Source organism: Corythoichthys intestinalis, chromosome 2 (genome assembly GCF_030265065.1).
Source record: "Corythoichthys intestinalis isolate RoL2023-P3 chromosome 2, ASM3026506v1, whole genome shotgun sequence".
NCBI lineage: Eukaryota > Metazoa > Chordata > Actinopteri > Syngnathiformes > Syngnathidae > Corythoichthys > Corythoichthys intestinalis.
This window is the reverse complement of record NC_080396.1, coordinates 46,391,610-46,416,406: the sequence shown is the minus strand read 5'-3', so window position 1 is coordinate 46,416,406 and position 24,797 is coordinate 46,391,610. Positions and strand designations below refer to the sequence as shown.

Genomic DNA, 24,797 nt, shown 5'->3' with positions numbered 1-24,797 from the left:
GTTGACGCTTATCAATTCACAAAAAATATATTGGAACACTTAAATTATTTATTAAAGTACAAATAAACACGTAAATAACAATAATAAATCACAAATAAACAATGAGTTCAAATGCTGATAGAATTAACTAGTGTAGCATCCCAACTGGAAAGATTTTTAAAGACTTTTATTCCATCCTTGATGTAAACACACTGTAAGAGCTATGGTGCACACAAATAAAACAACACAATTATAAATTAACAAAAACTTTTCACCTTTTTCCTTTGATACCTTATTTATATATCAATGAATTGCCTATATGAATTGCCTCTACCTTAAATTATTACCTCATCATTGACAATCTCTCCCTTGAGTGCAATCACTGTATATATTTATGACCTTTTAACCTTATATAATTTTCTATACCATAAAATAAACCATAACATGAAATAAAACTTTCAATTAGCATTAAGAACAATACTAATAGCACTTATAGGCCCCATTGTCAATGAAACATCATTATATAGTAAGGCGACAGCACCCTCTGGTGTACAAAAAATGAAAAAACAAAAAAAAATTTACAAACTGGGTGACGGCGCTTAATTTATTCACGGCCGACGTGCAGCCAAGTTTGGCATTGAAGAGACAGGACAGAAGAGTGTACCCTCCTTTGTTTCTTTGAAATAAGTCAATGTTTTGGACACTCTGGTGCGCTTTTTTTGGCTTTGTGCCGCTTTCCCCGCTTGCATACAGAGCATCCGACATTCTGAACTTTCCTCACATATATTTTTTTAACCCTTCATTAACCGTCGACGGGATGTTGTGCTCGTCGATGGATTTACGTCATCGATGACGTCGACTATGTCGACTAGTCAAGACAGCTCTAAAAGAAATTATGGAAAAATATGAGCGTGGTGTGCACGTCAGGGAATTAGCTCGATAATACGGCAGGAATATGTCTACGATATGGGCGGTCTTCCTCCTCTACCTCCACCCGCAGTCTCCTCCGACCCCTGTTCACCAGCCTCAAAGTTAAAGTGACATTAAAAACGCTTTTTTAAACTTCCGATTTATTATTATTATACCGTAATTATTCTAATTTGAATTTATATATGCCGGAAAACACTCAGGTGACTTGAAGTCTGAGACCCCCAATTTGGCCAAATTTCAAAATTGTCCGATATACACGTGTCATACATCATTGGAAAGCTTAAAATCTTAAAATTTTCTGGGGGAAGAAAAGTTTCGAACAGGGGGGCATTTAAAAAAAAATGTTTTAAACAGCAAAACCCTATCTGGAGGCGAGAGCACGCGAGAGCAGAATTAAAGACGCCATGACTTTAACGAGATATTTTCGCGTACTTCCCTTGTTTCAATCCAAAAATTCCATGTAACTTGTATCACTGAGTGTCAAGACACAGCTGTGAATGGCCACAGCTGGATTTTTGGGGCATTTTATGGGTGAAACATGGTAATATAACAAGGGTTGCAATGCAGAAATCGCAGACATCAAGGAGTGGTCGAGATTTTCTTTTTCATGTATTTACCCTTTTAAACGTTTTTTATCAAATTTTCCTTGTATGGATCGATTATTTATCTAATATATCGGAGAAAATGCAATGGTAACAAAAAAAAATACAATTAAGCCACCCTTATAAGGTAGATATCCGTGACTTTTTTACAGACACCATTTTTTTCATTGTGACGTAATTTGTCTAAAAGTTTAAAATATGCGAGTGTATAATTTTTTAAAGTTTTTTTTTTTTTGACAAAATATTAGACATCAATTAAGGATTCTACACTAAAAATTAAACATTTTGAATAATAAATATAATTAACTACCTTCGTTTCATGGCTGGGTTGAAACAAAAGCGGTTGCGCGATGTCTGTAAACGGGGGGTTTCCAGGCTAAAACAGTCAAATTAAAAATAGTTCGGGGGCTTATTGCGCCATGAATCTTCTATGGCAGCATATAGACATATTGTTCTGTCAAACACAACAGTTGTTTTGGCTTAAAATACAGCAGTTTCTTTTAAAGAGGAGTGCACGAGCAGAAACTGCTTTTTCAGTCTTGTCTGTGTTTTCCGCCATACATATATATATATATATATATATATTTTTTTTTTTTGCCATATGTAATTGCTATTTGTAATTGTATCTCCAGTATTCAGGATTTAGCGTCGTTTTTTTCGGCTGTAGAACGAATAAATTGAATTATAATCTTATGGGAAAACCCGCTCAACATATGACCATTTCAATTTACAAACCAGGTCCTGGAATAGATTACAATTGTATGTAGTGGTGCCACTGTTGTATCTTTAATGTAGCATCTGAAACCTATTTAGTTGACCAAAAAAGTAATTATTCTGTTGCATAAATGGCAAAAGGTGGATACACAGATTAATTGTATACATTCTTCTATATTGTGGGAGTTATTTAATTGTTTTGTATTTTACGGATTGTCATTGGCATAGACTCAAAACAGATGCAATATTTGTATTAAAAAAAAAAAAAAAATTCATTAATTCCTGTGACAAACCTGATGATGTCTCATTGCGCATTAAACTAATGTAAACAAGCACAAAGCAGCTCTGCGTGAACATAACTGATTAATTGTAATCTAATTACATTTTTTTTTTTTACACATAAGATTTATTTATTTATTTTTTTTTTTTAATAAATTTGTTTTCTAACTATCGAATGTGGAGTGAACAATGACCTTAAAACGGTGGTTCTTAACCTGGGTTTGTTCGAACCACAGTGGTTTGACGAAGGTAAAGAAACGCAGAGCACTATTTTCATATGCTGATTAAGTCTAGGCAAAGTGGTCTTTTAGACCAAATTTTGGACTGGTTTGCTCCCAATTTACAGGCTGTGTTACAGGATAAATCAATTTCTCTCAACTGCTGGTCTTCGAACTGATGGGAGGAGGAACTGGTTTGCTCAGTGGAAGGTTGACTTGCACTTGGTATGCGAGAATACAATAGACCAATGGGCAGCGTGGTCTCAAATTTTCAAAAACATGCTGTCAAAATGGAAAGAATTTTGACCGGGAATTTGCTTAATTATTAGCTTATTAGCCAAGATATACTGGTTTTGAATTTGATTTTTTTTAAAAATTGCTTTATTATCTAATTCCGAAGGGTTCAGTGAATCCACATGTGAAACTTGTGGGGTTCGGTACATTCAGAAAGGTTAAGAACCATTGCCCTAAAATTAAAATACGTACAATACATAGTAAACCATGTTTTTTGTTATTATACTATTGTTTTCGGTCTACAACAAAAATAACATTTGTATTACCCTTTATTTTATTCTTCACACATTTAAAAAAAAAAGATCCAAAGTGGAATCCTTTAACAAATCCTGAATGTGTGCCAGGTTCCTGCAGGAATCCTCAATAGCCACACTTTTGGCTCCAGGGATTCTTTTTTCGACAACCCGAGGCGGTATGACAGTGATGATGACCTGCCCAGAAACAACAGGAGCGATCGAGCTAGGTGCGAACGCCACACAAGCATTCAAATGAGTAAAGATTCTTTTTTCACTGCCATTGAGGGCCATAGATGTCCAGTCCATTTGAATTGGGAGGGCTTGCAATGATTTTCATTGCCAATTGCCAAAGGTGTAAGACAGTGGTCTCCAAACTATTCCATATAGGGCCGCAGTGGGTGCAGAATTTCATTCCAACAAAACAAGACCACACCTTTTCACCAATCTGGTGTTTTATAAGTGTAATCAGTTGATTGCAGTCAGGTGTGGCTTGTTTTAGTAGAAACCACACTGGTTAAAAGGTCTTTGCTTGATCGGTATGAACAAAAACCAGGACCCACAGTGGCCCTCGAGGACCGGTTTGGAGACCCTTGGTGTAAGACATCCAATCTATTTTTACTAAGACCGCCAACACTCAAAGTCAAAATGGATTGGATGCCTACCACCATGTGCAATGAATATATCCATCCATCCATCATCTGCCGCTTAATCTGGGGTCAGGTCGCAGGGGCAGCAGCTTTAGCAGGGAAGCCCAGACTTCCCTCTCCCCAGCCACTTTAACCAGCTCCTCCGGTGGGATCCCAAGGCGTCTCTCGGGTCTCTTCAGCGTGTTCTGGGTCGTCCCCGGGGCCTCCCACCGTTGGGACATGCCCGGAACGCCTTTCCAGGGAGGCGTTTCTGAGGCATCCGAACCAGATGCCCGAGCCACCTCAATTGACTCCTCTCAACGCGGAGGAGTAGCGGCTCGACACAGAGTCCTTCCGGGTTGACCGAGCTTCTCACCCCATCTCTAAGGGAGAGCCCGGACACCCTGCGGAGGAAACTCATTTCGGCCGCTTGTGTCCGGGATCTTGTTCTTTTGGTCACGATCCACAGCTTGTGACCTTATGTGAGGGTAGGAAAGTAGATCGACTGGTAAATCGAGAGCTTCGCCTTTCAGCCCAGCTCCTTCTTCACCACAAAAGACCGCTGCAGAGTCCACATCACTGCAGACGCTGCACTGATCCACCTGTTGATCGCAATGAATATAGTGAACTATTATTGCACAATATACAAACAAAAAATCTGACTTGACTCATCCAGGCTGGACTGCCTACAAGTCTATTGGATTAATTACAGTGCTTTAATAAAAAGTATAACCGTATGCCCAACTGGGTACAGTAGACACCCATCAATGTCATGTCTCTTTCAGCCTGCCCTCGTCCACGATGCAGCCCAGTTGTGTCTCCAGTTGGTACGGCTCTATCCAATGTAACGGGACACTGGTGTCAACCCAGCCGCCGCCATCCTCCGCCACAGCCCCTCTTCTATTCGCTTACAGAAACGTCCAGAGTACCCAGCACCATCACCACAACTACTACTCCACACCGCAAAGTAATCAACACCATCATGGTTATAATTACTCTACTCCTCAGAGCTGAGAAGAAAAGGTTTGGAGAGGAAGGATTGTTTCATAAAAAATACAAGCTCTCATGAAGACATTGTGGACAAGAAATGTAGCACCCAAATTCCTCCCCTTTATCCACAGGGTCACGCTTTGACATTGTTATAAAAAAGAAAAAAAAGCTGCAAAAAATAAGAGTTATATTTGAACTAAGACGGTTGCCAGTGAAAGATTCCATTTCAGTGCCATTGACATCGGAAGCATCAATAGCAGCCAGTGAGTTAAGGACAGATTCAAGTTCATAAAAAAACATAATGACTGATTGCAGCAGTTTAATACTTCCGAGTACAAAAACCACCAAACGAAATATGTTTGCACCCACATTAGATGTCATAGTCATTAAGAGAAAGATTGTTGTGGTCCACAGGCTGGACAGTTTGGCCAAAAACTTTTATAAGCTTTTGCTGCAACCTTTTGCACTTGGACGTGTTCATCCTCCGACAGTGGAAGAGGACGTCACTGCCGTCACGTCAAATCTCATTCTTTCATTCCTTAAGGAAAATGTTTGCACAAGATAGTCAAGTGATGCAAGGATTGAATTGTTTGCATGTTTTGAGTTGAAAATCGGTATGTTTATAGTCTGAACTATGAGGATGCTTTTATACGCTTTTTTTTTTAATCACCAGCTTTACTGATTTAACGAGTTTGTACTTTTTCGTAGTTTACACATTGTCTCGAATTGATTTCTTTATTTAGAGTGTCTCACCTATATCCCCAAAGAAAGTTAACAAACTAAAAGTTGTGGGTTAAATCGAAACGGCCCTCAACCTGCCAAACAGCAACCAATGAGAGTGAGATTATTTCTTGGTTTATTATTTCCATTAAAAAAAAAATAATGGGAGCTACATACAAGAGACATCTTTTTAGCTTGTATGCAGTTTAAAGATCTCCCTCATTTTTCTTTATGGAGGATCGAAAGGTAGCTACAAAATTCAAAAGTGGCAAATATGGGTCCCCAAACTGGTGGAGTTCAAACTAACTCTCCATTCCAAACAAGCTTTGATAGATAGACACTGCTGCCACCATGTTCTTGAAGTTTATTTCTTGAAATATCATTTAAGAAAGTTCTTTCCATTTATTGACATACCAGTGTGCAGTAAAAGGCTTTGCATCATCATTTAACAGGTTTATCATGTTTGAGATGCAATCCCTTGACGTAAGTTGTCATTGAACCAGGACCATACTGAATGTAAACTGTTATGTGACAGACAAATCACAAATGTCATTAAAATAAGCACTATGTTTGAATAAAGGCTTACTGCACTGTTTCAGAGATAAAGGTCGTTTATTATAAACACTGCTTCACATTCATTTTTTAATTTTTATTTTTTTGTAAATCATCCAAACCACTTTCATGGTTGTTTTGCAGGGGTTCAATTTACAGTGAACCCAGAAAGATTTCAAAGTGTTTGACAATCACAGTTGTCCTGCGACCATGTGCCTTTCCAATTCATGTCAAATAAAATGAATTACCAAAGGTGGACACCAATTAAGCTATAGGAACCTCTCCAGGATCAGTGGAAACGATGCATTTGAGCTCAGTTTTGAGCCTTGTGGCAAATACTTTTATACAAGTTATTCGTTTTTCAATACATATGAAAAAGTCCCCATCAGAAAAAAAAAATGTCAGTGTAAAGATTTGAAGAAAAAAAATTTGGAACACAGCACAAACAGGAAAAACAAGTGCTGTGAATACTTTGAGACTGCCCTGCACCATCTCCATTTAAAGGAGCATCCAAAAAAACATGCATAGCACCAAAGTTCCCAGTGATTATTTAATATTTCTGCATTAAAACAAAGTATACATCAGAACGAGGCTGACACACAAGTGTTTCCACAGTGTTTCCCATTGACACGAGTTTTAAGCATTCAGTAATTTCAAGTAGAACATGACAAATCTGATTGCAGCAAACAAAATCATTGATGTTTACATGAAATATTTTCCAGTGTTGCAAAAGTTACTTGGCAGTTTAAAACGGATGCTGATACAAATCAACAATAAACCATTTGAAGAGGTGGATATTTTTAAATTTTATCACACAATTGAAATGAAAGACTGTCTGCATGTACCGGTAATTTATATAAAAACTGTTAACGCACATCTTATAAACAATCGTAGTCGCACTTGTTTGCCGAATGCATTTTTATTTTAGCGAAGATCAAACTATAAGAACACGACAATTCACAATCCACATCAGAAAAAAAATCCCTAATTATTTAAGGCATAAATGGTCGCGTGGTCTTGACGCAAAGACAATTTTCAAAATTCAAGCAATGAAGACAATTGCAAATAAGAAATTTACCCGCATGAGATAGAAAATCCTCACAGTAAACATTCTTGACTTTCATTCACACAATTGCTCCACATTTTAATCCTTTCAACATACTCAAATCAGAAGAGCACAGGCAAAAAACAGTATTAAAGAGTAAAAATATGTCCAGATCAATCCATTTATTTGTCATTATGACAGCTGTAAGAGACATTTGTAAAAGCTTTTTTAACCTCAAACTTGGTACTCAGGAAAACACCAGCGAGTTTAAAAAAAAATAAAATCATTCTTGGCGACATCCCAGAAGAGCGGTCAAAGATCATCATCATCATTGCTGTCCCATGATGATGAGCTCATTTGTTTGCAATGAAGGACCTTGCACTTCTGTCAGGATTCCTCTGGCATCCCTTGGTTGATGATCTGCCGATATCCGCGGCTGCTCAGTGGCTCCTTGTGGCGAACAATGGACACAAAGAGGATAACTATGAGGACCAGCAACAGGCAGCCCGCCACTGCCAGAGTGATGATCACCTCTGAAGGACAGAGACATAAATGACAGTGTTAAAACGTTCCAGGCTAAGAATCATCAAGGAAAGAAGAAGAAATAATAATAATAATACATTTTATTTATAACGCACTTTACATTTGAAAAACAAATCTCAAAGTGCACATTGCCAGAAAAAATAAACAAAAAGACTAAGAATAAAAGAGTAAAAACAAAACAGACAGAAGCACAGATAAAATCAGATACCAATCAGATAAAAATAAGATAGTCAAATATGTGAACCCTCTGGGATTACAGTACTTTCTGCTTAATCATCATTTAAATCACATCTCTAGACAACCTCACACTGCCTAAAGTAAGCGCAAATAAATCCTGGGCCTCCATAAGACCTCAGCAGTGCCACGGGGTTATTGCCTTCATGCCACGCTGCACTGAAGCAGTCATTTCTGCCTTAGGATTTCTGACCAAGAGTGCATAACTGAAGATAATTATTTGACAGTTGATTTTTTTTTTTTTTTTTTGTATTAAAAACACTTTTTTATTGGTCGCATGAAATACGAAAATTTTTTGAGATAAGGATTTTTGTTTTTTCTTTTTTTTCCCCAAAATAAACAATAAAAGGCTTTAACTATTTCAGCTGTGTGTAATAAATCTTAAAATATAAGAAAGTTTGATTTATATCATTGTGAAAAATAATTAACTTCATCACATTATGCTATTTTTCTAGAAGGACTAGTAAATGTCTATGTTTTTAGATGACAATATGTCAACAGTCACAATATGTGCTGAAAAAAGTACAGATAAGTCATTAAAAATAAAAAATTAAAAAGACTAACATTACCTAAGACCTAATTAGAGCCAGGAACCAGCCAGCTTGGGGTCCAATCAATGTGATAAGATAGGATATGTTGGTTAAAGCTGCCCTGATCTATAAAAGTACTGTTCTTAAGAGGCATAGCCTGATGTGAACCATGCCTCAGAAGATGTATGTCGCAACAATCCAGGATTGTATACTGGCACAAAGCTGGAAAGGGTTAATTGCCTCCATGAATGTTACCCGCATGGAGGCTGTGAAGATCTATATGCATACAATGATACTTACTCACATTTCCTACTGTTACACAACATGGTCACACACATCAGAGAACAATCTAAAACCAATTAAGAGAACACTTAAAGTTCTTGATAAAAATCCCAGGTACCACCAGTATTGTAATATTGTCAAAAAAAAAACAACAACAAAAAACAGTGGACTATGATGGCTACCAGTTTTTTTACGTAGATGTCAGTCTCATTTTTAAGGTTTTGAATGGAGTAACTCCTCCACCATTACAGGACTTCATGAAAAAAATCTTCATGAGTAAACAGAAAAGCAAGGGTAAAAGGGGACTGTGAAGTGAAATGGCTTAAATTCAGCCAAATGGTTGTGCCCATAGAGGACTGAGTTCCTTGGATACACTGCCAACTTAGACTGCTTGACAATATCAACACCTTCAAAATGACTGTTAAACAGTGGCTGAAAACAAACCAGACATGCTCCCATTAATGATTTTAATCTAAGTGTACAATGAGAACATGGTATACCATGTATACCATGCATTTTCTTGACTCCAGCACACTTATACTGATTTTTTTTTACTGTTGTATTGATCAGTGTGAATTGTTCTAATCAAATAATGAAATGAAAAAAGGTTATCTCTGAAAGAACTGATGTCTACGGTAAGACAGACTGGCCACAAATGCAACGTTCATCACTGCTGTTAGTACTCTGCCAAGGTGTGGTCGTCATGTAAAGATGACTGAGAGAGCATAGCACAGAATGCTCAATGAAATGAAGATCTTTTTTTTGCGTATCAGTTAAGGACTTACAGAAATCACTGGCACACCCTAATGTTACTGTTGACAAATCTACAATATGTAAAACGAAAAAGATGATTAATGGAGGATACCACGGAGGAAGCTGTAGCTGTCCAGCAAAAAACTAATTGCTGCATGTTTGAAGCTTGCAAACAAACAACTGTCTATATAGCAAGGGCGTAGGTTTGCATAGGGACGGTAGGGACATAACACTATCAACTTTTCAGGATCCTCAAATTGTCCCCACCAACTTTCAGGCAACCTTATTTGTATTGTATAATGAGTTCAGTTATGTAGGTAATTTCGATGGTCTTTTTTATCCTGTAAGGATAGAATTGACCCTACTATTATTAAGTGATATATTTACATTATTTTCAGACTTACATTTACCCCTTTTCACTTGCTGAATGTGCCGGACCGTTATTATTTTATTTAACTTCATATGCACGTTTGATTGGCTGATGACATGCCCCCCTAACACACACACATACACAAACATGCACACCCACACAGCCCCGACAAAAATACAACATGTCGACAAAATGCCGCCTCCTCCGACCTCTTTGAAGAGGAGGGGTATTAGAAGTTTTTTTCGGCCAGCAGCAGCTACTGTAAGCAATTTAAAAGACGTCAGTGTTGTGGACATGGGAAACACATCACTAATTTTGTTACTGAAAATCCGACCTGCATCAGAGTTAGCATAACATTAAACTTTGTGAACATGCAAACCAGCAAAACTCGAGTGGGTAGGTGCCTAAAGAGAAATGTCCTCTATGTGCTTTCTGCTGTTAACGTTATGAGTTTTTCTCAGTTATATTTATTCATTTAGACATTAATTTAGACAGACAATGTTGAATCATTTAAAGACAGATGTTTATTTTTTTGCATTCCTGGACAGTTAAGAGATTAATAATAAGTTTTTGTTTATTGTGTATGTTGAATTTGCCAATAAAATCCAGAAATTTATTCTGGAAGTTTTCAAAAATGTTTCTTTAGTAGTTTTTGAAAACAAAGGTTTGAATCAAATGGTGTATCACCTGAACCAATACACATGAAAGTTAGTATAAGTCAAAACAGATTTATTTTGCATTGATCATTTGGCCTATCAATTAATTAGGTTCATATTCATGAGAAATGTAGCACTGACCCCCGTTCATCCAATCTGTTTGGGTTTAATAATGTCCCTTCCTAAGCAAAAAGTGTACATACAGGTTATGCTGTTATATCGTCCCTACCAATGTTGAGACCAAACCTACGGCCTTGCTATATAGGCAGAACAGTTTTAAATTCCATATGGGATTTGTATGTACTCCCATTGTGGTTGTTTATACCGTGTTGTTTATTCAGAGAACGCAGCTGGAGGGAGACAGAGAGAAAGGAAGAACAGACAAACAAAGAGAGGAAATAGTGATAAAAAAAAAAAAACATCATTAAATATAAACGCTACCTAATACAAGTACCATTGCTGTCTCAATGTTAACTCTTACCGAGGAGACACTTTGGGGGGGGAGGGATACCTTGTAACCGAATGAATGGATGAGGTACATTGGTCAGAAAAGAGTTAACTGGTACAGGTGAGTATGCAAGCAATGGCAGTAACATGTAGTGAGGAACCCTGTGTTAGGACGAATCAACTATGTGTATAAATCAGTTGACATCCTACTATGTGTTCAGTGGCACCCAAACACGGATATGCACATTCTAATGCGTGTGTGTTAGGTGTACAGAGAATGAGACTGCTGCGCAGGAGCCGATGCAACAAGTCAGACGCAGCCCCCGCCATCCCAGGGGGGAGCAAGCTCGACACGACCCCTCGCCCCCACACACCCCCCCCACACCCCCTTTTACCTTTTTTTTTAACACAATGGTATAGTGTCAAGTGTATTTTTGGAGGGGGGGCATTCAGCTATTCCTCTTTCACTTCTTCATTCTATATTTCTGTTTTTAAAGTACATCACAGAGTAGTGTGCTAATGAGAGACTGGCAGTAACTGGCGTTTTATACACCTGCATTTTCTTTTACATTTCGCGAGTAGCAGCTAGCTGGCCACTGCTAAGCTGTATCTTTGCAAATCCACAGATATGTCGTCAAGAGTGCAATTATTAATCATCAAATGTAATTATCCACTTCAGTATTTGGCCATGACAGACCATTTATTGCAGGCCTTAGATTAATTATCTAGTGAATGAAATGCCATCAGAAAACTAATAATTACAAAACTAATAATTACAAAACAGAACAATGACAAGACTCACAAATAAATAAACCAGCAATGTACAACAAAAATCATTCTTTAGTATAGGAATATGTCAGCATGTAAAAGCACTCTAGTACAGGCCAGTTTGGCAAAACACTGTCACAAAATGAACATTTTGTGGAGGTAATTGATATTTGACACCTGTGTATCGATGTTGCAAAATCTTACCTTTATTACTCTCAATCGAAGGCAACTGACACTCCTTGTCTCTGTCCTCAGAAATAGAAAGCTTTGTAATTTTCACAAACTCCTTTAGGGGGCAGTCGAGAGAGCAGCCTGGCAACTGAAGGGAATAAGGCTCAACCGAAGTGTCATTCCGGTAAAACATGGACACTGACAGAGACCTGAGCCCACACAAAGCATAAGGTTAGTGGTCTATATTCACCTCTTAGGTACATTTTGTCAAGAACAGCGCAACCTAAACATAGCTTTTAGTATTGAAAACTTAAAACTTGCTAATTAATTTCATGTCATGTAAAAACGTGCACAAAATAATGTAAATTCCATTTAGTTTCTTCATTTAAAAAAATCTAGTATTCCAGCATTGGAAAACACAGCCTTAGGCACAAAAAGTCATTGAGAGTATGCCTATTGCTTTAGCCATAGGTGTGCGTGTGTACCCGTTTTCATCCGAATACACCTCAATCATGTGACAGGAGGCATACGGTGGTTGTTTGCCATTGAAGACATTCAAGCTGACCTGTAGGGCTGCTACAGTGGTGTCGTGCTGTCAAATAAACACACATGGTTATTACCTCAGATCACGGAACGATTGACGTAAGTATTTGTATCTTGCATAGTCAGTCTCACCGCAGAGAGCATCATCATTTTCAGATGTTGCTTTTCCTTGGATCCTGCCACTTGAGTAATATTCTTCACTATTTCACCCAGTAAGATCCCTGAAAGACAATGGGTCATTATGTTGCTGCATGATTAAAGTTTGTATGCACCTTTATACTTTTGCTACCTTGTTTGTTACATTAACTCATTGGCTGCCAATAATGGTGATAAACGTTGAACCAATATCATGATCAATGGCAACAATGACTCAACCTTGTATAGACACTTGGAATTCACCGTAAATATTGCTCCAAGCCCTCCCACTAAAAATGTAAAAGATGTGAAAACACATTTTTGCCACTGAATGAGTTAATGAAGATTAATGGGCCGCTCCTGTAGAACGCTTGTTTTGTATTTGCATTCTACAGTAAATAGTTGCACTGACTATGCCCATTGTTTATGCAAGACTCTGATTCATTCATTTCTATTTTGTCAGTTAGTCATCCGCATCACATCAAGTTTTCGTGCTGGTTGCATTTCTAACTAGAATACAGTAAATGCAGTCTTCTAAAATGATGATGATCAAATTATTACAAACGGGCAAAAAAGCACATTCTTTTAACTGCCATTGAAATTAGCTTATTTTCCAAAGGGCTTTGTTGCCATGACGAAAATAAGTATTCACCACAAAAAAAGAAAGAAAATTGACTCCACAATGTAGACAGGCTGACAGTTAGCGTAGTTGTTTTTTCTTCTTTGTAGAGTAGTGCCATGGCCCACAGGTGTTATTCATTTCATGACCACCATCTTTCAGCACGGAATCTAATGTAGCTGCCTCATTTTTAATAAGAATTGTATGGAAATGCTGCAAGTTTTTACTTTTTAATCCTTTAAGACCTGCAACATGAAGCATTTATCAGAGAATCCCAAAATCTGAAAAATAAGGTCCTAATGAAACCTTTTTTCAAATTTGTAAAAAGAAATGTCAAAATGAATATGTGTAATAAGCGCCATAGTATCTATAACTCTAGCCAAATCCTTTTTTTTTTTCCTCATGGAACCTGCAGATGCATGTGTTGACTTGCATCCATCTTTTTTTTTTTCCCAAAAAGAAATGTCAAAATTCTGAATTACTCTCAAAATAATTCCATTTTAGTTGTATCAAATGTGATACATTTGGAAATAAAGGGTTAATAAGAAAAAGCTCACTGTTGTTCTCTACTAGGCTATTAAAAGTAACAGGATCATTCAAATAAATATAAAGAATTAAAGTTTAAAACTGAGTAACAAAATGATTCAAATAGAACGTAAAGAATTCAAGTTTTTGTATCATGATTCATTTATCTGAATGGCCTATGACCCCACGATTCAGTCGTGATACAGGTAAGTTTGGTTACCCCAGGGTAATGAACTTCATGTTTACATGTGTGATGTGTCCTATTGTACATAACACTAAAATAGGGAAAGTTTTTCTTGTCGTGTGTGGATATCGCATATTACCAAAGAATTAAGATTTTAAGTGCAAAAGGGTTAACACACACCTCCCTGCAGTCGACTCTTCTCGTGCTGTTTGTAGACCCCAAATAAAACCTAAAAAATTGGAACACACATGGATTACTAATGGTTTGTGTTTTAACGGGATGAATGGCAGAAGATTAGTATAACAGTTCTTACCCTAAATCCAAAATCTTTCAGCAAGTGCAGCTTTGCCCAGACAGTAGGGGTTACCCAATCAGGAGCTGACTTGTTATGACGTGACTACACGTACACACACATAAACTTTAATAGGGGGAAAGCCACTGATGACAACGCAACAAAAATGGAAATTTTATATTTTACCTCACAGAAGAGTGTGTCGTACACACTCCAAACTGAATCCACAGTCGTCGTTTTCAGTCCAGTTTTATTTCTCACCAGCTCAATAATGTCCTTAAGGAAATACAAAGAGAAGAGCGTCTTTAATCTCACTCTGCCAAATAAAGCTGCTCTATTTCAATTACAGTTAATCTAATTATATATTACACGCTGCGAAAAAGGAGGGGGGGAAGACCTGGTTATCAGCTGTGATGTTAAGGAATTCTTCTGTTTGTTCAGTCTCATTCATAAGCACTTCATAGCGAGGGCAATCTCTCCGAGGAAAGGACAGCAGCTGAAAGGTAGACCAAAATTTTCTAATAATTCAATTATTTTAAAAATCCCACCAATAGTGCTCATGCCTACCCTCTCTTCACTTTGTGGAACTGTGTGCACAGGGATGGGCTGCCACTTTATGTTTGGTGAGAAGACCTGCTCACCATTGGGGGGGTAAAGACCTGTAAGATAGCGTCAACAAGTCTCAAATTAAATCACTTTCGTACTAAGAAGATCAAATGAGCAGACAGATGTTTAAATTATGTCTTTATATGAAGGGACACAGACGTGTTCATGTTACCAGTGGTGTTTATTTAAATGCCTCCCATTTTTAGATTTAAATAGTTAAATTACATTAGTCTTTTACAGAGGTAGGGACAAATATGTTTTATGTACAGGTTTATGATGACGTTTTATGTTATATCTGAATCTAAGAAACTTTTTCTGTGTCATAATGTTACACATTCGAGTCCTTTTCCAACTGTGAAACATCAACAATAAGAAACATAGGGTTGGGTACCAAAACCCGGTATCAATTTGGTACCCGTTCCGTAGCAACTGGTGATAACCAGACCAAATAAAGACAAACATTTCGGTGCTTCATTTTGGTGCTTCTTTCTCGTGCCAAAAGATTTTTTTCTGTGTCATAAAGCATTGGAATGGCAGTTACCCTTGAGTGTTTTTGTACACAAGCAGTTAAATAGAAAGCGCGTAACGTAACAAAATTCAGTTTGTCTATCACAAAGTAAACATTGTGTGTGTTTTGTTTATTATAATGTGTCGGTTCAAGAACCATTGAAGTACCAGAAATGTTTTAAAAAGTATCGAGTAGTAACCGGCATCAGGTAAAACTCAAATGATACAAAACCCTAAAAGCCGGAAAGCAAAGGGAAGAGCAAACAAGTAACATTACCTGCAAGGTTGGCCTCGGCGCTCATCAGAGTGCGGTCGTAGTCCGTGCTGCGAACTGATATCTGAGGACACAAGAGCTACTATTGTTCCAGGATTTCGTAAAATGACATTGCACCAAATGACATGAGGTTCTGTCTGTGAAACATGCCCATTGTGTCTACAGCCTTCATCTAAAGAAGCTCAAATAAACTTTCGGATAGCAAGAAAAGGTACGACTTCTCATAGCATCCAAATCAAGAAACCCGATGTATGCCAGTGATTAAGTGGGAAAAAAATTAAACAGCTTTAATGATGGTCTTCGTCTGAAATGTGTATTTTGAAATATGTGATGTGTCCGTCAAAAACAAATCGTGTTTTGGAAGGTTAATACTTTGAAGCGTGATGGAACGGCAGCCATTATTTCCATTTCAACAAATGCGGTCTTGGGTAAACAGATATTTTTAACATGATCCTTCAGGGACTGGTTCATTCACTCCAAACTGCACATTATGTGACCAGACTAAAAAACAGGTTAAGAGATGCCCTGAGTGTTTCACAGTAGACCAAAATGTTCTTTTTCTTTGTGGGCTGTGTGTTCAGAAAAATGAGAAATACATGTTCACCATTTGAACAAACACAGAATACTTTCCTTGTCATAATATAATTGTAAACATTGATAGTTCCTATAGGGGCTTCATTTCACATTGTGCCCAAAAGATTTGGCCTCCACATCTTTTTATCTACTCGTGTTGCGCAACCAATATTTTTTTCAAAGGTCTACTTATACTGTATATTTATTTCAATACATTACTATTTTGTTGCTAATGCAACTTAATTGTTGCCTATTGACTAGGTGAAGATGGCGCCCGCTAATAATAGTGGGCACCTGGCACTCTGACTTCCAGTGCTTTAAAACTGGAACTGGAACTTTTCATGTGATGCTAGATGAAGTGTTGACAAAACTTTGCACAACCTAATTTAACTATCCCTGTTTAAAAAAAAAAAAAAAAAAACTTTTCCAAAAACATTGACAACATGTTCAGCTGCCCAGTCTGTCTCTTTAAAAGTGGTTATTACCGCTTGTGATTTCCGTACTACTTTTTATGGCATTCACTTGATTTAGCCTCCTCACTCGCAGGTTCCACTGGATTGATCAGATGGTGGGGACAAACCACATTGGGTATATCCGCAACGGCAAACCCAAACACAACATGTTTTTGTTAACGTCTCGGTTCACCTCAACCGGAGTAAACAGCTTCTCTGCCACTTGGATGTAAACTGGCAACTATTTTTCACACACATCATTTAGAGGCCTATAAATTACCTCATGTCGGACATAGCTTTCATTAAGAAAGCCATCATAACGCTTCCGCAGAAACTGGCCAAGCTCCAAATGTTGTCGCATACCCTCCTGAGAACATAGAAAACAGTGCACAGCAACATCACAAACACTGTACAAAATTTGACTCAATCACATTAAAATACTCAAACATCTTGTTAGTACGTAGCTTTATTTACATTTTTTCTATTTTTGTCCAGTTTTTATTATTTTACTATTTTTTACAGGAGTTTTAACTTTAAACATGAAATAGTGTACACTTATCATTTCTACAGTACATTCAAAACGCACCCACAGAAGCAAAATAATAATAATGAATTGGCATTTAAACAGCTTAGTCCATTAACTCATTCTGTGCCACTGACAGCAATAGATGTCCAATTCAATTAAACTAGAAGGCCTGAAATTGTCAAAATGGATTGGTGAAAGATCACATTTTGTATACACAAGGTGTCAAACAAATGTTAAATGTGATATTGCTCCAGAATCTGTGGTACCTGCGATAGTTGCCCGAAGCCTTGAGGCCAGGCACTCTCTTGGTGTGGGTCAGTGGGATAGGCTTTTACTGGTGATCTGTCACCATGTCGAAACAACTGCACGACAAAGAAGACAACATATGTCAAAGACTCGCTCTTATCTAGGAAGGTCCTGTTTTGTCCTGTCATAGCTAGACGTGCTGATTACAGTCATACTGTCCCTAAGGTATTAGCTATCTCTTACTGTATGTCCCGAAAATGCATGGAAAACTCCCTCGCTTGCAGCTGTAAGGCTCAACATTCAACCCTCCTCCAACGGTTGTCGTTCAGTGTCAGTGAGTCAGCTGAGCTACACGATGGCTGGAGGAGGTGAAACTCCTGATTTTTTTCCCCCCTATCGAAGAAAACTAAATCGCTCGTATGGGAATACTTCGGTTACAGAAAAGTTACATGCGACTTAGACGAGGTGGGGCGAACGACATGTAAAACATGTTTGCGGAGAGTGTCTGCCGAGGAGGCAATACCTCCAATATGAGTTCACATTTATACAAAATTAAAAAGTAATAATTAAAAAATAATTATTTTTTTCTGATGGTAATATGTTGAGCTGTGGCTGTGGGTTTAGGCTCACCTAAAAGACTGCGTTTATTTAAATTTATTTACTTATGTTCCAATTTGCTAATGATTTGAAAAATAAAAATCCTGTTCAATGAAGAAAAGTTTGTTTTTTTAAACCCAGATATCTCAAGTAACACATTTTAGAGCTATAATTGCAATGTCGTGATACCGGGAAAGCGTGATATTTTGGTTTAAGGTTATCATACCGTCAGAATATCATACCGGCACATGCCTGGTCATAGCACTACCCTCCTCCCACCCATCAACCATATAACAATCTTCCTTACTTCTCTCGCTTTGATGAACATTGTAAATTATCAACAATTTAACATTCATAAATGGATAAAAATGCAATGAAATATACACTGTAAATCTGTAACTCTCAATGAGATCTTTAGCCTCTTTTGAGAGGTATTGTAGGCTACCATTCATGAGCAAAGTGCTCCGACGTTCTCAGGTTGCACACATGACCTGCAATTGTGATACAGCCTTCTGCGACTAGAAAGCACATTCTGCTCTAGAATGCCTGCATTTCAGCAAATTCCTCAGTTTCAAGATATTTGAATGATTGCCTTACTGCCTCTCCAGTCTGTACAGAGATTAACAATACCACCTGACTAAACAGACAGGGAGAACTGGTTTTAGATATTTAAAAAATAAAAGTTTAAAAATTGTGTGATAAGGGCAAATACGACACTAATGTCCCGGTTTTATCATGGCATGTCACTAAAACGAGTCCTCTCTCTTGGAAAAAAAAAATGACCATAACATATTCAGACAAAAAAATCAAAATGTAGAAAATGTAGACTCCTAAGTGAGCAATTTGCAATAGTTTTAGCACAACTAATCGGTTACAAATAAAAGCATGTGAGCAGAGTGATAAAGCATAGCATTTTTCTAGTCTAGTGAAACAAATATTACAGTACTGATGTACAATACTATTTTAATACATAATGACAATGAAATATCACGTAAAAGTATAGCTACTTACATCCGAGTACTCTGATACAAATAAAAACATTTGATGATAACATGACATCTGAAAATTGTGATTGTTTTGTTTTAATTAAGTTTATATGTATACGTATATATAGAACTTTACATGGCTACTTAGGTACGCATAAGGTGGATGAAGTGGTACTGATGTACAGTATCCAAAGTATTTGCTTCAGTGCAGATAATTCAGTTTCCTTTGTATGCCATGAAAATCCCAAAAACACATTTATCTACCCTGCCTACCATTGCACACGGCCGAAATTGTGTGTGGAACCTACTACTATTCTCCTCTGGTCTTTGGTCGTCTTCCAAGAAGCTCAATAAACACATGACTTCAATCAGTTCAATCATTAGTCGGTGCACCAGTCAACAAAACAACGTTTGTTTGGTTTGTTAGGAGATGAAAACATCACTGTTAAGATCTTTAGCAGAACATTGTACTTGCTTGTCCTTCTCATGTTGTATCAAGAGGACATGTGAGATGCTTAATACCAGAGTGTTAATATGGCAAATTATGACTGAGTTCAAAACAAAGTCAATTGTCACATTCATGACAGATTCTCTTTAGCTGACAGAAAAAAATAAACCCATCGCACCGAACAAAATGAATCTCGCGAGGCCTGTTGTGACCTTTTTGTTATGTACTTCCTAATCTAAGTACATGTCAGGCCGAGACTTGAATGGAACAACACTGCTTTATTCAGCGGGCTTCTCAGCATATCTGCCCCCGACACATCACAGAGATTCCTTTTATGCTGTAATACCACAACCACAGGAAGTGCACACTATGGAAATAGCAGTGTGACATAAATATGTTACATCTCCTCCTCCCTTAAATAACATGTCCCAGAAATAAACACAAAAATACCTCCTGTTTTTCCCATCTTACTTATTACTTATAAATCCAATCTAGCAGGCCTGTCACATGCAGGATAACAACGTTCAACAGTCACTTCAGATTTTCCACTTGTGGAAACAGGTACCGATACTGTTTCAAGTTCCGTTTGTGCATTGGTAGAATTAGACACAATTACAGCAAAATTGTTTGGGTCTGACACATCCTGTAAGCTAGACATTTCTGGTATATTTGGCACATAATCTAAGTACGGTACATGTCAATTATCAAATGAAATTAAAAACTATGAATGGTTAAAATATTTCGATGAATTAAAATTTTATTGGAGAAACTAAAACAGTGAACCAAATTATTTACACGTCCATTTCAATTTACAATTATTTTTCGTGTAGTACAAAGTAGAGCTGCAGCTATCAAGTATTTTAGTAGTCGATTAATCAATGGACTAGTTAGTTTGAATAACCAAGTAATCGGATAAGGAACATGAAAAATTAAAATACCTGAGCCTCAAACGGTGTGTATATATATATATATATATATATATATATATATATATATATATATATATATATATATATGTATATATATATATATTTTTTTTTTGTGAGGATCTATGTACAACAAAAGAACAATTGGCTAACTTACAAAGAAAAAGTCAGCTAGCTTACATGCTATAAAATGCTAAAGTTTTTTTTTGTTTTTGTTTTTTACAATGCTCTTAACAAATGGTTCAGACACATATTCCCACAAAAAAAAAAACAGCTGATTATACCTATGAACTAAATTATGAATGCATTAAAAAAAAAACATTCGTTCAAACAAAAACAGCTTATGTTGGTATTAACAGGGAGCAGTTGGATTCAACCATGTGAAAAGAGGCAGACCAGAGAGCAGTGTATCCACCCTAATCAATAAAACTAAATGCAAACACTTTCAAAATAAACCATTACAACGCCACTTTAAACGAATACTAGAAGCAACAAAATTTAATTTGAATATTTTATACCATTCGAATACTCGAGTTAATCGATTAATCGTTGCAGCATTAGTACAAAGCGACATTTGGAGTGACAATTACTTTGTCACGCACCAACTACTTATTTGTAGAAACGAAGTAGCACGACTTTTTATCTGGTGGATTATTTACAAAGACATTTGTATGACATTACCGAGAGGCATCATAAACAACTGACACTAAAGACTAAACCATGTCGCTTAAGGACATCGCTCATTGTAGATTCTGGCGAAAGCGGAACACTTTGTTTCCACAGTTCCTGGCGTTGTTTACATGGAAGATGTTCCAAGCGGTGTTATTTTTCGAAATAACTTGGGACCATATTTCAAATGCTACGTACATTTTTGTATGGCAACTGCCTGGTTCGACCACAGACGACTTGATATACTCACCACGGTTACGTACTGCAGTTTCTTCTCCGCTGTGACCTTCCAACAGAGCGACCATGCTGCCAGGAGGAACACAAGTATAGGGGGCATGACAGTCTGTTAATCCAAGCTCCTCTTTTAGTGTGACGAGCTGCAAACAGCTCCGGCTAACTACAGCAATCAACTCGCTGTCACAGTGACTGTCACGTGACGCTACTAGAGTAGCACATGAACTAAATTAGATATACGTAGACCACGCATTCTGCGGATGAGCCCGTAGACTTGATACGAGGATGCAGGCGCCATATTGGAGGTGATTGATCAAAGAACGCTCGACTACGCTATAGATATCATGTACAAAGTTAGATTTCTTTAGGCTGAGTCGGCGGCGTAAATGCAACGCCGTTGTAGGTTCACTATCCTCTTCCCCTCACTATCCACTCGCTCTATAAGCTATATAATAATGCCTGTTTAAAAATGTTCCCGTTGTTACTTCTTGCGTTCGCTTAAAAGTGCTCATTTAAAAAGGAAAATCGATGGATGATACTACACACAGAGCGTATTATTAACAAATGCTAAAGTTGTATATTCATATAGCGAGAATAAGGAACGTCACTGACCAGCGCAGGCACCCGCGAGTGGATAGTGAGGGGACTATGATAGTGCGCCTACACCGTCTTGCACCTCATCAATTAAAATACTTTTGGCTTGATTAATTCTTGATGGATTTACATCTCAAAATAAACCGTACACTGCATACGTGTCTATGGGTCAGGCTGGATGTTGAATATAAAACAAATGTATAATTATTTTTAAGTAAACAGTAACGTTAGACCGGTTTAAAATTGGTTGAAAACTGTGAAGCGAATTGCTGTAGCAAAATGGCCGACAAATGGCGATGCCCGTCCTCGTTGTCCCGCAGGGCGAAAAAGACATCTTGCCTGTTCTGAACCTAGAAGTTAACATAGATATTTATAAACACCATATAATGTGGCAGGGGCGTACTTCGTCTCCGCCATAATGGCTGGGTGTCCACCTCTGTCGCCTAGCACCAAAAGATGGCAGTGGGCGACAATTCAACGTTGCTTTTCTAACTTTGCCTTTCCAACAGGCTGTTTTGATAACACTGTCACCTCCCCCAACCCCATAGGCTAACAGTTTTTGTGTTTTTGTGTTATTTTCCTGTCTTACCTCACTTTTTCAAGCGAGGCACCATAGGGTTGGGTATCGTTTGGGTTTTATCCAATCCGGTTTCTATTCGGTACTTTATAAAATGGTTTGAGTGATTAAACAGTTTTTGAACTGATACTTAAATAAAATTAAAAAAAAAAAAAAAAAAAAAAAAAACACCCACAAATTTAGTCAAAAAGCATTACCCTTTAATTAACAGCAACAAATTGAATACATCTTAGAGTCAATTTTTCAAAATTGTGAATAGAAGTAACATGATATTAATAAATAAAACGATGTAAAATAAAATCTACATAAGTTTTGTGTGCTGCCCGTTTCTGTAGCTTTTTTCCATTTTATTATTTGTGTCTTTACTCTTACATCTTCAAACACAAATCTAAGTTACAGAAATTGCAATGCCCTCCATTTATGATGCTCCCTGCCCCAAGGTGAAAAAAATTCTGCGGTGCACATCTCTTTTTTCTGGGGTCGGTCTTACCTCAATATTGGTCAAAAATTTACTGCCACATCTGAAAATTAAGATATTTTTCATTTTTTATCATTATTTTTAAAAGTATATTTCTTTTTACAAGTCAATTAAAAGCTAACTCTTTAACAAAAGGTGATCTTTTTTCTTTTTTTTTCTTTTTAGAGTTTGTAAATTAATAAAAGGGGAGATGTTTGTGAGTGAAGCATTATTTTTGTTGTTGTTCTAAATCCTACCATAGACATGCATGGATTTATTTTTGTTCTGTTTACATCAAAGATATTGGCTAATGTATGCTTTCGAATTAAATTGTTACCCAGTGATTAAGCAGGTTAGGGGTAAACAACTCATTATTTATGTCATGATTGGTCATGTGATTCCATCCGTGTGCATGTGCCGGTGTGTGCGCGCGTGTAAGCGAGACAAGCCTTTGACATTTGACCCGTCCCTTGCCTATTTTTCTGTTTTGCGCATGTGTTGATTCATCAGAGTGTTAAGCCTGTTAGGAGAATGTGTTTTCGGCATTAGCTGCCTGCCATAATCTGACACATGAGTAAACAACAATAAATGCTTTCATTTGGATTTAATAACACATTCTGATAAACATCTTCAAGTAAAAAAAAAAAATAATAATAACTGAAAACAGGCGACTAGAGTGAATGTTTTTCAAATGGAAGCGTTTGTATTGTTGTTTCACATTTAGGGTGCTTATATTTTTCACAGTACCCGGTGATTACACTAATTTTCAGTCTAATTCACAGATACATGAGGCTCAGACACTTCTGTTCAATTTCCTTGAAGTCTTATACCCCTGACAGTTTATTTTCTGGTGTCATTCTTGTTCATAGGTGTTAAATTTTAGACAACCTTTAAAGTGTTAGGAAATTGCAAGCAAGTTTTTTTGTTCTGTATCACTGACAAACCCTTTCGAAATGGATGTGAACAGTCTAGGCAAGGCAAGTCAAATTTATCTGTATGATACAATTAAACATAGGGTAATTCAAAGTGGTTTCATTTCAAGACTATTAAAAAACAACAACTAAAACAGTAAATAAAAAATCTAGTTGAACAAACAACACTGCTTTCCTTGAATTTGGGTTTTACATTGAGTTATCCATTAATTTGATGTGTTCATGGAATAATATGGTAACAGTAGTAACTCCTAACACCTTCCCATGAACAACAAATGTGGCCCGTGACAAAAATGAGTTTGGCACCCTCGCTCTAATTAATATCTGAGGTTTCCACACATAACAAACACTTTTTTGTTCCCTGCGTTGATGTGATTTCTTTAAATTCGCCATTAGAAGCTGAGAAATTTTTTATGTGGGGTGGAAGTGCCATCACATAGAAGAGAATAACTGATGTCACTTTTCTAAAAATAGAGAAATACTAGAAATAGAGAAATACTTGGATGAGTAATGACATTACTCATGCCATTGTAATGAAAATGTTTTTTTCCCAGACAACTGTAGTTTAAAACACAAACCTTTCCCAAGCATTTCACAAGTTACTTTTACTCATGTCATACTGTTTCATAACATCCTTGCCACACAATAGACTTAAATATAGTCTTTAATACAAGGCATTTCAGTTAAACAAGTGTTTCAGTAATCAGTATGTTTTTATGTTGCATTTTTATCTTCTGGAAAATGGGATCAAGACCTGTTTTTTATGTAAATTAATCAAATGAATACAGTTACAGCCACAATTAATAACTTTTCAACCTTCATTAAACACACTCTTACCTTTTGTGAAAATAAATAAATAAACTTACAAATAGCTGAATGGCACCTGTGTCACAGCCGTAGGGGTTCTGTATCACTTTTACTGGCACTAAACAACTTCGAAGAGGACGGTAGGAACA

General features: G+C 37.1%; 2 protein-coding genes across 4 annotated transcripts in view; one reads left to right on the top strand and one right to left on the bottom strand.

The window, feature by feature from the left end:
- gpr137c (G protein-coupled receptor 137c) overlaps positions 1–6,210 on the top strand; it is a 26,687-nt gene extending 20,477 nt beyond the window's left edge. Inside the window, exons 7-8 of one of the 2 annotated variants that reach the window (XM_057823897.1) lie at positions 3,361–3,479; positions 4,664–6,210. In XM_057823897.1, the coding sequence (XP_057679880.1) occupies positions 3,361–3,479; positions 4,664–4,892 (348 nt within the window). In that variant the 3' untranslated portion in view covers positions 4,893–6,210. The remainder of the gene's footprint in view (positions 1–3,360; positions 3,480–4,663) is intronic. The other variant, XM_057823906.1, reaches the window with a different exon arrangement.
- On the bottom strand, positions 5,523–24,797 carry acp2 (acid phosphatase 2, lysosomal). Of its 2 annotated transcripts, XM_057823926.1 has the most exons (14): positions 24,708–24,797; positions 21,298–21,353; positions 17,442–17,537; positions 16,930–17,016; positions 15,628–15,688; positions 14,805–14,896; positions 14,635–14,733; positions 14,424–14,513; positions 14,259–14,342; positions 14,126–14,174; positions 12,615–12,703; positions 12,425–12,531; positions 11,973–12,148; positions 5,523–7,718 (listed from the first exon to the last, which is right to left on the bottom strand). In XM_057823926.1, exons 4-14 carry the CDS (start codon positions 17,008–17,010, stop codon positions 7,573–7,575), a joined length of 1,074 nt encoding a protein of 357 aa, XP_057679909.1. In that variant the 5' UTR covers positions 17,011–17,016; positions 17,442–17,537; positions 21,298–21,353; positions 24,708–24,797; the 3' UTR covers positions 5,523–7,572. The 2 variants fall into 2 exon arrangements, with proteins under 2 accessions (XP_057679909.1, XP_057679901.1); XM_057823918.1 differs by lacking the exon at positions 24,708–24,797 and having other exon boundaries at positions 21,298–21,682.